Source organism: Mustela putorius, unplaced genomic scaffold (genome assembly GCF_011764305.1).
Source record: "Mustela putorius furo isolate JIRA1106 unplaced genomic scaffold, ASM1176430v1.1 tig00003834_pilon_pilon_pilon, whole genome shotgun sequence".
Lineage (NCBI taxonomy): Eukaryota > Metazoa > Chordata > Mammalia > Carnivora > Mustelidae > Mustela > Mustela putorius.
Window position 1 is genome coordinate 86,954,245 of NW_025421987.1, and position 14,665 is coordinate 86,968,909.

The window sequence follows — 14,665 nt, forward strand, 5'->3', positions numbered from 1 at the left end:
GTTTGAAATGGAGCAAGGTGCATCCCTTTTATTTTCATGGCTTCCAGCAAAAAGCTCTCTCTTGAGGCTGGTCAAGTGGTAACTTGTATTAATGTTTACACTAATTATGGGATTTTTCACACATTGGTTCAATTTTATAATGAATCACTATAGAGCCATTACTTCATTTCAGGCACTGTGCTAGACGCTGGGGATCCAGAATAAATAAGATAGAGACCCTGCTTCAGGCAGCTGATGTCCTAATAGTTAAGCCAAACCCTTTCATGGGATCCCTACTATCAACTCGGGGACTTGTGCTTTAGGTGGAAAGCAGAGTGTAATGCAGAGATCATCTCCTCCAGGAAGAGAAGGGACTGTGGGGGCATCTGGGCCAGAACCTCATCCAATCTTAGAGTTCTCACTGATTTTTAGGAGACTTAGTTTCCTTGTATCAGTAACAGGAATAACATACACCATGCAGAGTTGTTATAAGGATTCAATAAGACACAAATGAAGATGCCCGGACAGAGCTTATCTCAAGGTAAATGACCGCTGCTATTATTAATCAGTTGATCCTAATGGACTTGAGATATAACACTTATGTGTGCACAGAAATATTTATGTAATCCTTTGTTAGATTAGATACCCTTCCTGAGTCAGAAATATTTATGTAATCCTTTGTTAGATTAGATACCCTTCCTGAGTCAATTCTACTTTCTTAATTCCTCTTCTGTAGAAGACTAGGATCAGCAAGTTTATGACCTCCCTAAGATAGATAAATGAAGGCCTATCCACTAGAGGCACAAGTCATATCTGTGTATAATATCCCCTGTCTGTTATATAACCCAGTTGTAGGAGCAGTGAAGGATTGGAATGCTTCTATTCCCTGAGGTTCTTGAATCTCTTGAGTGTGGAGATGAAGATGATGAATTCTCTTCAATATTCTAAAAAGTCTAAGAGAAATGATACATTTCCCACTGACAGAAGCTCACAGTTTGTCATTACTTGGAAGATGCATCTCTTTGGTGGCCATTGTTTAGGGAAGTTATTCTTTGACTAAGGGACCTTGAAGGTAGAAAAGTTAAACTCACCAGGGCAGAGGTTAGTCTAGCGATCTTCCAGGAACCCCTTGTGGGTGACAAGCTGTCACATGACCCCAATCCGGGTCATGTGAGACTGCCTACGGCCTCATCTAGCCTCTGTGGCATGTATCCCCCCACTGTTTGTGAAAATGTGTGCATGAGAATTCATCCTTAAAAGTTATTCCAAGGTCCTTGGAGGATACCAAAGTTTGTATAACCAGGAGTCTGCAGACACAGAAAATCAAAGCAATTCAAGAAGAACAAAGGAAATGGAAAAGAACAAGAAAATAAGAGCATATAGATGAATGGAGGCTTGAAGTGAAATACAGGGTTCACATTTGTGGGAAATAAAAAAAAAAGGGGTCGTTTAAGAGAGCAAAAAAGTGACGGGGCTGAAACTGTAAGAAGACAGTGGCATTCTGTAAGAGAAAACTGATAGAAACCATTTCTTCTTATTTGGCTGAAAGATTTTAAGGGGAGGAAACTTGAGGACAGTACATGGCTCAAAGAAATCGAAGGATCACAGAAGTCTTCCTAGAGATCCGATTTTCAAGAAACAAGGGCTAATATTCTTAAAGTTTGAAATAAGGCCTGCATTAAAACAGTGCTGACCTGACTGCTTAGAGCATGAGTTCCCTTTCCCCTCTGCCTCTCTACAGTTTAAAGTGTTCTACTGAGAATTTAGGTTACTTTTATAATCAGGGAACGAGTGGCCTGCATAGGTGGAGGGAGGAAGCAACTGAGGCGGGGCCACCAGCAGCAGTAAGGCGCTGGCGCTGGGCAGGAAGGACCGTGAGCTGGTGGCCAGTGCTGCCTTGGGTGGTCTCAGTGGGACGATGGTACTGGAGTGATGAAGCCATTGCTCCCGACTGAAGAAGGGAACAGACCAGAAGGAGGATGCCTCTCTAACGCCTGTTCCAGCCTCCTTTTGACTCCAGGGTTTCATGCATAATTAGGTTGCCACCTTTTTATTTTCCAGGAACTGCACATCCCTTTGAATGTTCTTCTCACGTCTTCCTTCCCCAGGAGCATGTTTTCATTTCATCTCCCTTGGATTTGCGGCTGGGTTGATGGCCTGAGTGTTTGGCCCGTTCCCATCTTCATTACTCCAGGCTCTGAAGGGCTCTACCTGCCCACGCTGAGAAGGTCTGAATGCCAGAAGAGGCCTGGATTGAAGATTTCTTCCCCTCTCATTTAAGGGTGTGCACTACTGCAGGTGGAGACTGAGGCAGAATAAGAGAATGCCTCCCCCTGGAGCTGGAGCTATGAGCTGGCTGTGTGAACTTAAAGTCGTAAAGCCCTTGATTTCTCTCTTTTGAAAAATAATGGCACTTGATTGGCTTGAAGTAGCTAAAGGTATCTGCCCAATCTTGAAACAATCTGATGCATTCATTATTAACTTCTTTATGCGCACCTGGCTGTGCTAAATGTTAGTTTTAGCATTTAGGATTCTTGTGGACAAGGCCCATATCATAAGGAGGATCAGCTCTCCCTAGCACCGCGCCCAGCACACTCCCTTTGGTAAGAGTAAATTTCTAAAAATTTAGATGAAATTCACATAACACAGAAGTAACCATTTTAAAGTGTGTAATTCAGTGGCATTTAGTACTTCCGCTCACACTGTCTTTTTAAAGTGTTAGAATAACACAGTCAGCTGGGTTGGTTCCATTTTGTTGTAATAACAAAATGCTGCACTGCACCTCCGTGCTTACCCTCTCGTGAGCTTGCATGCAGGAAATTCTCTAGGCTTGCGTTGCAAAGATCCTACTGGATCATATGGTCTACAAATGCATTTTCAGTTCAGCGTATACCGCTAAACCGCCTTGTAAAGCAGTGGCCACTTGAATTTCCATGGAGGCGGCAGAGGGTCCCACTTCTGCGCATGCTCACCACCACAGGGCGTGGGGAACGAACTAGCTCCGTCCACATCAGCAAAGACAGATCTCCAGAACATCGTGGTGAGTGAAAAAGGCAAGTTGCGGGGCACAAAAGGATTGTGGGGGAACTCAGTTCTCTCTGTAGTATTTTCTCCCTTTGATTAAAAAAATACTTGAAGGGAATAAAGTAAAATATTGACAAATACCATTTCTAAGTGAGGGGGAAATGGGAGTATATGATATATTGTTCTTGAGATTTTATTGCATTTTTTAAAATCCTCAATTAAATGGGGGGGGGTGGAGGAGGACAGTGATGTGCAGCTTCCCAAAATACACAGGATAACAGATTTTTTTGAGCAGCTTCCAAATTTGGATTCACTTCTCCCCATGCAGAAATTCGTATTAGTGGAGCCAGCTAGCCTTCCCTTGCGAACATTGTTTTAAAGTAGATAAAATATCAAGGAATTTTGGAAGTTCTTATTTTTAGCCAGTAAAATGAAAAATTTCCACAGCATATAAAATAAAGTGCTCTAGTCGAAGCCTGCCTGGTTGGCTCCGCCTAACTATGATCACGTCTAAGAACCTTTCCAAAGCTATTCTGGGCCTGGGGTGGGGGAGGTGACTCACTGTGTCCCTCCCTCACCCCAGCCCCTATCTGTTTATTCAGGTGAAATCAGATTAAAATGAACCTTAACAGTAGCTTCAGAAGGGAAGAGAAGTCAGAGACAAGAGATCGTGTGAGAAGCCTTAGACCACGGATGATGAGAGTCGCGGGGGTGACATACTGGCTTCTTAATTAGCATCAACCATAATTTAGGAGCATCCATTTTCCAGAACAACACTAGCTTTTATAGGCCTTCCTCTGTGTTACAGGGAAGGAAGCATTCAGAGTGAGCATGGGCAGTGTTTCTCATGCTCTCTTTTTGATAAATGTAAAAATCTCATGCTTACTTTTAATGCTCTCTGAAATGTTAAATACAAGCATGTGAATAAAAGGAGATCACATGTGCCCCATGTCTAGTTGAGAATCTGGGTTCTAAACTGTGTGCCAGCATCCAGGGGTATCCAGGATTTGCCTGGCCTGACCATTCGTAGGCTGTAGACTTCAAGGGAGCTCCTTGCCCTCTCTCTCTGCTTCTAGCCCCTACTCTGGAAGGGTGATTGTGACGCCCGCCATGTGGGGCTGCTTGCAGATTCTGACCCTTAGCTCCATTGCTGGTTTAAAACAAACAAACAGATGTGAAAACTTTAACCCAGATAATAGCCTTGGGAAGTAGGTTAACCTCTGTCATCCCATTTTATAGACGAGAATACGGAGGCCCGGATATTTCAGCAAGTGACTTGCCTAACTGCAAAACAGGGCTCACCTCCTGGTCTTGTGTGTCTGGGCCAGGTACCTTTAATGGTGCCCACCCTGGCAACATCTCTGTGGGTAAGCAGGAGATCTAGACTTGTCTTCTCCCTTGCCTGAGTCTCTGAGCAGCTCAAAACAGCATCTGGAATGATTTGGCTCACGTGGCTCCCCAGGACCCCTGGATCTAATCTCCTTAGGACTAGTTAAGTGAGGATACTATATTAACCAGCTGTAATGTGTTCTGTTCGCTGGGCCATAAGCTTCCAGAGAAGCAACCAAGTCTCCTAGTCCTTCTCAATAAGCCACGAGCCTCAGAAAAATAGACTCTGTTTTCTGTGAGAGACTTTTAATGAAGACCTTCCCTGAGTAATCTCAGGTTAGCTTTAAGTCTTACCACCCAGATTCTGACCAGCATGACACATGCGCACAGCAACTCTATAGACTTGATAATGTGTTGCCTTCAGTCCCTAACCTGTGTGCTCCTTCTCAAGTTGCTGAACCTCTCGGCCTTAGCTTCCTCAACCATAAAGTGAGGATGTAAATATTTGCCCTGGATGTTCTGAATGAAAGGAGTGCTGCATGGGAAAGCCTTTTGTAAACTTGAAGGCACAGCCACGACCCTCCTGTGGTCCAGCACAAACCCATTCCTTTCTCAAGGGAGCTGTTTAGGATTGTGTCTTCTGTTCCTCTAAAGCATCTCTCAGCAGACCCACCTAGCCGCCTTGGCTGAGAGGGAACCAAATGGGCTCACCTTCAATGGAGGAGGAGGAAACCGTGCAGCCATGCTGAAGAATTCACGGAGTGAATTTTTTGCACTTTCAAGGTCAATCTTTGTTTAGTGAGTTCTAAGCTAAAGTCATTCCAGGAGATCTAGAATCTTCTCTCTTACTGGTTTCCAGCAACAGAATCTTGGTCAAGTTACTTCATGCATCTGAGCCTTGGTGTCTTTATTTAAAAAATGTGAAGATACTTGCTTCACCGGGTGCTTGTGTCAAATGAGGACACATAATGGTAGGCAGTCAAAGCATCTGACTTTTTCTTCTTCCCTTTGTAATTTTCTCTTCCTTCTGTTTACCCTTCTAAATTTCTGTGCCTCAGCTTGCTTTTCTGTGAAATAGGAGTAATAACGCCTGGCCATTGAAGCTCACAGGACTGCTGGGTGACTACTCAACGAGCTGAGTTGGGCTTTGAAAACAGTGATGTGCATAGAGATACCTGTGGGGCGGGGGATATTCTTGGGGTCACTGACCTTGAACTGGGTAGGGTACTGGTTCTCACAGGCCTGGGCTGCTCTGTGTAGCAACTGCTTTAGCAGGCCACCTCAGCAGTCTCTCCCACTATTTTCCCTGAGGCTCCTGATGCTCTCCCATCTTCCCGTGGTGCTTTGCCGCTTCCCAGCCCCTGTCACCCACACGCTTCACCCCCATCTGCCTCTCTGTCCTCTGGATCGCAAGGCCCCGGACCATATCCACACTGCTCTCTGGATGCCGAAGCCATGTCCGCCTCAGTCCTGCAGGCTGTTAGAAAACGGCCTGCACATGACCACCCTATCCCTGCATGAATAAATACTAAAAAGACTCATTTGGGGTAGATAAGGAACACAGGAAATGCTCCCCCAAGCCACCAACGACCCATAGTTTGAACAAACCCACGCCCTCCAGAGGTCCCCAGCGTCCTTGGCCCTGAGGCCACCAGCCCCCTCTGTGGTTGAGGAAGAGGCCTTGTGTCTTGGGCCCAGAAGGAAGCATGGGCAAGGTGGGAGGAGCTGGGAGGGCGAGCCGCACAGGCAGGGGAGCCGAGCTGCTCTATTCTGGGCACAGTTTCAAGGCCAGCTGCAGGGAGAACAAGCAGGCGCTGTGCGTCTGCAGCTGGCAGTGGTTCGGCGAGGGCTGTCCCTCACTTGGGGTGTATTTAAAGAGACCCCACCAGACGATCATGCCAACAGGAAAAATGCACACACAAGGGCTCTGTCGGCCTGGCTCAGTCTCCAGGCCCAGCCCCCGGCCTCGTCCTTCACTGCATCGCTCAGGCAGGGGGTTGAGAGAAGCGGCCTAGCTCCCTGGCCTCTCCCAGGTGCAGCTGGTCCCACCTGGGGACACACAGCCCTGGCACCTGGGCCTTTCTGTCCTCCGACTGAGCTGGGCACAAGTTCTAGGGATTAGCCCTGACCAGCTCCTCCCACCCTGGAGTTGGTAACCCGGCAACCGGCAACCGGAGGGGAGAGGCAAGCAGATGAGTCAAATGGAAGCAGAGAATCTCTGGCTTTGTGTTTTGTTTGTGAAAACTCCCTGGGAGCACAGGCTGCCTTCGGCTGGGAATGGTGGGGCTTTCCCACACCGCTTTAAGCCAAATGCTCCTCCTCCAAGGGGTGCCCAGGCCCCACCTGACTGCTAATGCAGGCTTAAGGACAACGCTGGTGGGCCCTGGGGGAGCCCATCCTGGCCGAACTGGTTGGCCGCCTCTTTCACTTGTCTTTCTCAAGTGAATAGAGGCCACAGGCGAGAATCCCACGGGAAGGTGGCACGGTAGCTGAGGGAACTCAAGACCCCAGGCCCTACCTAGCAGAGACAGGCTCTCCGGTGGCCAGAGACCAAGAAGGCCTTCTCCTAGAGGTGAAGAGACTTCTGAGGGAAGCCCAGTAGGAGTGGGCTGAGCGGGAGGGAAGCCTCAGGCAAGCCCATGTGAGGCAGGCTGCTGCAAGTGCCTAGAGAGTTAGGAAAACAAGAATGTGCCAACAGAGGCAGCTACGGAATTTAAGGGGCCCACTTCGCGATGAAAAGTCAGGGCCCTCTGCTAAAAAGTTACTAAGAATTTCAAGATGGTGACATGAAGAACATTAACCTGAGGCCCCTCTGGGCCACTGCACGCCCATGAAGCAGACTCTGGATACCTCTGAGTCGGCTCCTTGAAGCAGCTGTGACAGTGGAGGCCGAGTGGGCTGGGAGATATGTACCCTGTGCCTGTGGGCTCCCAGACCTTTACCGGCCCTGGGGCACTGCCTCTCCTCCTTCCAGCAGCCTGTCTCCCTGTGCTGCCGGCAACTGTGTCTTTGCCTCTCTGAAGTGGGGCGGCGAGGGGAGGGGCAATCCCAAGGCCATGGTGGGGACAGGGCTGAGGACAGGAATGGATCTCTAGCCCCAGGGCCTCCCTGGACAGGCCAAGAAAGGGCTAGGAACAGGATGGAGACACAACAAATGGACTCCACTTGGGAGCTCTTCTTAAGGACCCTGGAGACATTTTCTGAGGGGGTCTGACAGTCCAGGACCAGAATCAAGTTCTGGGAAGCCTTACCTCCAACTCTATGTGGTCGTGGAGCTTCTTACAGGTGGCGGCAAAGGTCTCTGAGGTGCCAAATTCAAAGTACCACAGCTTGTTCTTCATCCTGCCCGATGAAGAAGAGAGCTGGCTCAGTAATCTGTCTTTGGAACAGCCATGGCAAATAGCTATGTTCTTAGGGCTGGGAGGCCCAAGCCCTCAGTATTCCCCACTCCTATGTTCTCAGCACTTGTTCATCAGACAATTGGGGAAGACATTTTTCACCAATTCTTCCAGCTATGAACTTCAAGGAAAAACCCGTTCATTTCTTAGACGTCATGGCTACTTGGCTGAATTGCCAATGGCTCTGAACTTCCTGGTCAGAGCAGCAGAAAGGTGTGTTTGCCTCTGCATCTGGACCAAGGAAAGAGTTCTATGAAAACCAGCCAGAGGGCGGGAAGTGCCATCCTTTCTATGGAATCCTTTCTAATGCAGAGGGACTTCCGGTAGAGCCCTCTCTCTTGTGTATTGTTGGGGTATGAAGGGAAGCTCAGACAGACTTTTCAGACTTGGGGTATGTACAGTCTTGGGGCAGAGAAGAGAGAGTCGCACATGGAAACAACCAAAACATGTGCTGCTTTGTCTATGTGCTCTGCCTGAGGGAAGCAGAGTGGAGAGAATTAGACAGAGATTTGCAGACAAGGTGGAAAGAGAAGAAAAAAAACCAAGTTGCTTGGTAGCAAGAGCTCCCGCCATCCCCTACTCCTCAACTGCATCTGCCTAGGTCATGGCAATATTTCATTTAGGGGGAGAACTTGTCATTTGCTTTGAAGAGTTCACCAGTTTGAGCTTTAAAATTTTTCAACATTTTCTTTAGTGGGGGGAAAAGAAAGGGATTCCCGCATGGCTGCGGACTTGGCAAAGTCAGACACTGTGTCCTGACATTTGGTCATTTTGATCAGATGGTCTCACCAAGAAGTGTGTCTGCTGGTCTTCCATTCCTTCCATCCCACCTGTCATCTCATTATGAGGGGCTGGCTAAGAGAAGGGGCACCTGTCCGGCTGAGAAGCTGGCAGATTTTGCTAAGGAAGGAATAAACAAAATCACATCTTTCTTGACACAGTCTTCAGGAGAGGAAGTCATCTTGTGCACTCCTGACCCTCCAACCTCAGATTTGTGGCCTAAGAGGAATGGAACATTCTTTGGAGGGAAGAAGGCTCTTATTTTTTCCTAGTATTTCTTGGGCCATAGGAGACAGTCTTCAGAATAAAAGACATCAGTTATCTCTGCATTTCTCAAAGAGAACATAAAGATGACGAGACCGTGTTCATTGCATATGATTTCTAAGACCTAGTTGACTGGGAAGTAGCTTTTCTGATTCTATGTATGTATGGAAAGAAATAATAAATTTTGAGGGAAGTAAGGATAGGCAGGCTGTAGGGAGTTGTGCCTAATGAAGAAAGTTAGCCGAAATGGGTATACTTGTAACCAGACCAGGGCTTCTCAACTAGTGTGCTGCAATCAGGCCCGCCTAGACTATGGATCCCCTTGGTCTTCGGGTGGCCAGGCTGGCGTCTGGGGCCGACTGAGCCCTGCCGTCACAGTGGGCATTCTCATTGGTGTGCCAAACAAGTGCTTTTGTTTTCTACGCCTGCCATGAAGTGAAAAGTCTTGGGAAACACTGTTCTAGATCACTGGCTCTCTGTAGGCACAGCAGTGTGAATAGAGATCACCTGGGGACTTCATTAAGATGTAGGTTCTCATTTAGTCATTCAGGGCTGGGGCCAGAGAATTCTGTGTTTCCTAACAAGCTGCTGATGTCAGTCTAGGGATTACACCTGGTGCTGTGAGGATGAAGAGACAGATGGATAGTTCTGAAACATTAGTATTCCTAAGAATTGCCTGAGAATGTGATTAACATGCCGCTTCCTGGGCTTCGAGCTATAGAGAGTCCCTGTGATAACTATGGGATGGGGCCCAGGAAGAGCAACCAGGGATCATTATGCAGGTGGTTAGTGGTCACGAATTGAAGAAGCATTCCTCTAGCTACCAATGAAGTGATGGCCAAGGAGGAGAATGGACTGATTAAACTTGACAGGATTCCTCAAGGAGGATAAAATGAGGGTCAACGCCTCTCCATAGACCGTGATGGCAACAGACCCAAGGACAGGAATAACACAGACTGTCATAAATGTCAAGGTTGAGCATTCCTCTCTGGCAGTAAGAGCATCTCTGTAGCCAAGAGACCTGTGTTGTGATTCCATTTTCAAATATCACTTCTGGTCTGAATCATGACTTTTGAAAGTTATTGCCAGGAGATTTAGAGTTTTAATAAAAATTTCCGGAAGCCACCAGCTATTTTTGCCCCAGAAGTGGCTCTTCTGATAATCTAATAAGGTTAAGAGGTCATGGTCAGGTCAGTGTAGCAGAAAGACTGAGCAGATCAGATTCCTCGTCTATGGCTGGTAAGATGCCTGCTGCAGCTCTGTAATCTCTGAGAAGCTTTAAGCCTTAGTTTTCTCACCTGTAAAATGGAGTTGATAAACATTTGCTTCAAAGGGGAAGTGAGAAGATTAAATGAGGTGATTGCCAAACACCTCCCATAATGCTGGCTGCACAGTGAGCTCACCAAGAACATTAGCTATGTACGTATTAGCTATTATTTCAATGTTTGGGTTGACATATTTGGATAACATAGTAGGGCAAAAATGACAGATCGGGCTGGGTGGCTATGGACATACGTGCGTATTTTTCTAGGACAGGAAAAAATGTGATCTTATTTATTGGATCATGTGTCTTGACTTGTGGTCAGAAACATATGTTCTCCACATGTTAATTCTAATAGTTTTTTCCAGATCATGGACCACACCCTAATCCTTGGGTTAATTATCTTGACTGGTCACACAATTGTCCAAAGACATGATGTTGATTAGGAATATGCTTCTGTGAAAGTGCATTTTTGGTGCAAGACAGCATTTATCAGTTCTAGAAACTCATTGTGTTGGAACTAGATGGGGGTCTACTAGGTATACCGAAGACTAAAACATGGCACTACATGAGCCAGGCACCTGGGAAGGACAGACAAGGAAAAAGATCACAGAGTTATGAACAAAGCTTTAAGCCTTGGGAGTGCATAGGAGAAGGGACATCCAGTTCTTAGGGAGGCCAGAGGCAATCAGGGAAAGCAACCTGGAGGGGAGTGATGCCAAGGTTGAGTTCTGAAGATTGTGGAAGGGAACAAAGAAAGGGGAGCATTCCAGGCAGAGAAAGAAGCCTAGGCAATGGCACAGGGCAAGAAAGAGCATAAACTTGCTGCAGGTGACCTAAACTCAAGGTGAGTGGGCTGCTGATTGGCCAGGTAAGGCTGGAAAGACAGGCAGGAGCACATCTGTAAAGGATGGGGATGTTACGCTTAGGTGTTTGGGCTTTAAGTCTACAGTGTGTCGTGGACCATCCTTATGTGAGGCTGTTGGGGGGGATGGGTGAGGGGGCCAGTAATTATCTCATCAGATTTGCGCTTTTTAAAAATCACTCTGTTCCAGATATTTCTGCAAAGAAGACATCCAGATGGCCAACAGACACATGAAAAAGTGCTCCACACCACTCGGCATCAGGGAAATACAAATCAAAACCACAATGAGATACCACCTCACACCAGTCAGAATGGCTAAAATTAATAAGTCACGAAATGACAGATGCTGGCGAGAATGCGGAGAAAGGGGAACCCTCCTACACTGTTGGTGGGAATGCAAGCTGGTACAACCACTCTGGAAAACAGCATGGAGGTTCCTCAAAAAGTTGAAAATAGAGCTACCCTATAGCCCAGCAATCGCACTAGTGGGTATTTACCCCAAATATACAAACGTAGTGATCCGAAGGGGTACATGCACCCAAATGTTTATAGCAGCAATGTCCACAATAGCTGAACTATGGAAAGAACCTAGATGTCCATCAACAGATGAATGGATAAAGAAGATGTGGTATATATATATATATATATATATATGTATATATATATACATATATATATATATATAATGGAATACTATGCAGCCATCAAAAGAAATGAAATCTTGCCATTTGTGATGACGTGGATGGAACTAGAGGGTATTATGCTTAGCGAAATAAGTAAATCGGAGAAAGACAACTATCATATGATCTCCCTGATATGAGGAAGTGGAGATGCAACATGGAGGGTTTGTGGGGTAGGAAAAGAATAAATGAAACAAGATGGGATCCGGCAGAAGACAAACCATAAGAGACTCTTAATGTCACAAAACATACTGAGGGGGCCGGGGGGAGGGGGCTAGGGAGAGGGTGGTGGGGTTATGGACGTTGGGGAGGGTCTGTGCTATGGTGAGTGCTGTGAAGTGTGTAAACCTGGAGATTCACAGACCTGTGCACCTGGGGCTAATAATACATTATATGTTTATAAAAAAACTAAAAAATTAAAAAAAAATCACTCTGTTCCAAGTGTGGAAAGTGGCTTGAAGAGGGTGGGTACAGACTGAAGCCTTGAGAGTGGTGTGGAGGTGATGTAGAAATTCAGAACAAATTGGGAAGGGCCTGAACAAAGGTAGTGACAGTAGAGTAATGGAGAAGAGAATGCTTTCAAGAGAAAAATCAGAAGGTGGAATTGACAAAGCTGATTGCGTGTGAGGAGTGGATGAGAAAGAGTCATCACAGAAACACCCAAGTTTTTGTCTTAGCATGAGAGATGGCAGGTGCCATTCACTGAGAGAGGGACACAGGAAAGCAGTGCTCCAGTGGTGGTGGTCTTTGTAACTGAAGGACAGCTCTCTAGTGTTTTGGCCTATCGTCCATGCATCCGTCCATAGAGTATCTGTTGAGTCGTCTTATGGGCCAGGCACTGTGTAAACCTTGGAGATAGTCATGAATGAGAGTCTCTGGTCTCACAGAGCTTCCATACTTTGAATAGCTTCCCCCAGACACTAACATTCGACCTCTGACCCACAGAAGATGAAGTGTCCAAAATTTAAGAGCTTTTACTTCTTTTTCTAACTCAGGCACATTTTGATAGAAGTGGATACGTTCTATTTTCCTGGCCTATGGACATGGCTGCTGAACATTTTACATAGGCTCTCTCTTTCAAGTCTCAGAAGAACCCCATTAAGTAGACAATATTGCTACAAATGAGGGAACTAAGATTTGGGGAGGATAAGTAAGTTGTCTAAGGTTGCATAGCCAGTTAGTGAAGAGTGATGCCCAGCCCTGTCTGTGCTCTGCTGCCCTGCCACTGAGCCTTGTGTGCTTTTGTGGTGTGCTGCTGTGTCACTATCGTACTTCCTAGACCTCTGTGGTTCTCCTTCCCCAGGTTGTTAAATGGATGCACTTGGGGATCTGGGGCGGGGGGTCAGTTGTGACTGACTATTCAAAGTATGGAAGCTCTGTGAGGCCAGAGACTCTCAGTCATGACTATCTCCTAGGAGATATTGCCTGATGCACAGTGTCAGGCCCTCCCAGCTCCCAGGAGCCAGGGGGCTTCGAGAGGAGCTGGGATTGGATTTGTCCTAGGAACCTCCTGATTTTGAATCTACACAGTCTCACAGAGTCAGGGAGACCAGAACGGACCCTGGTAAAGATGTTCCCAAGACACCCTGCTCTTTGCCTTCTCTCATCTCACCCAGAAATGGCACAGGGGCAGGCCCTGGGGACCATCCCCAACACCGAGTGCAACAGGGAAAGCTGGAAGGCAAGCCAGTTTAAGAGGCATGAGAAATCATCTAGAACAGGTCCTGACCTATGGAAGGCGCTCATCCCCTATACACATTTTGTTGACTGAATGTTGCTGATGGCCTGTCAGTAATCAAAGCACTGTCTTGATAAGAAGGTCACTTATGTGTTTAATCAGAAAAGATAGCCACTAGCATTTATTTGAGATAATATAAAGGGGAGTTATTTTGGTTGTCTCTGTCCTAGCCACCAAAATGGTTGAAAGTATGAGTACGAAGGCTGGGGCCATGGAGGGTCGAGCGAGAGAAAGGAAGGGACCCCTACTGGGATAAAGGTTGATCAGGTTAAGATGGCTCCCAGCACCCTGCCTGACTGAGGTCAGCCATTTTGGTGGGCCCCGAGGTGGAGGCTGGCTTCAAGCCAACTGATGTAAGAGGAGAGAACACAGAACCTTTCTTTATACATGTTGGAGTGTTGTTGCCAAGGATTTCACTGGTAGGCGTATCTGAGGCAGGGCTCCTCGCAGGTTCCTAGTTGCCCCTTTTCTCTGCTTCTGTAAGCTCAGGAGGGAAACCAAATGCCCAGCCTCCCATCATTGCACAGCCAGACACCAGGGGAGCGGCAATAGGGATACTTAGGGTCTGTCTACACTGTAAGAGCAGATCTGTATAGCATGGAGTGCTGGCGAGTTTTTTGTTGATCTGGAACTAGGCTCTGGCCTCTTCATTTTGTACTCTGCTAAACATTTTACATATATTATCTCTTTTCAGTCTTAGAAGAAGTCTATGAATAGGTCTGGTTGCTACCAATAAAAAATTCACAGACTGAAGTACGTTCTCCTCTGCCTCACTTTCCCTTTTCACCCTCCCGTTGACCAGCACCAGCACCTTTCCAAAGCCCTTGGTAAAAGCCTACAGGCATGTGATAATGTACAAGGGGCAGAGGGACAGACAGCCCTACCCCACCCTGCCAACCAGAGCCTGAATGACAGTGTTCCTTCTTCTCTTTTGAAGATGCCTCCCCAGACACTTGACGGTTAGCCCCTGCTGGAGGGTTCCTGCCCTGCCTACGGTGCTGGTTTCTGTCTGTGTCACCTTCAGTTGTACGAGATCATGGCATTTGGAATCTGAAAGGCTAGTGTTCTGCCACTTGCTGGCTAGGTGAGTGATAGGACTTCTTTGAAGCTTCGTTTCTTCTACAAAATGGGGATTATTTTCTTTCTTTCTTTCTTTTTTTTTTTTTTAAGATTTTATTTTATTTGGGGGGGGGGCAGGGGGACAAGCAGACTCTGCTGAGTACAAATGACCTGAGATCATGACCTGAGCCGAAATCAAGAGTCAGACATTCAAGGCCCTGAGCCACCCAGACACCCAGGAATATGATTTTCTATCCCACAAAATTGTGAAGATCCTGTGGCAAATAC

The 14,665-nt window shown here is 46.8% G+C and overlaps 1 protein-coding gene across 5 annotated transcripts in view; it reads right to left on the reverse strand.

The window, feature by feature from the left end:
* DGKG (diacylglycerol kinase gamma) overlaps nucleotides 1-14,665 on the reverse strand; it is a 209,871-nt gene that overhangs the window by 61,200 nt on the left and 134,006 nt on the right. For all 5 annotated transcript variants that reach the window (XM_004745198.3, XM_013052598.2, XM_004745197.3 and 2 more), the window contains one exon: nucleotides 7,584-7,674. In XM_004745198.3, coding sequence (XP_004745255.1) covers nucleotides 7,584-7,674 — 91 coding nt within the window. The remainder of the gene's footprint in view (nucleotides 1-7,583; nucleotides 7,675-14,665) is intronic.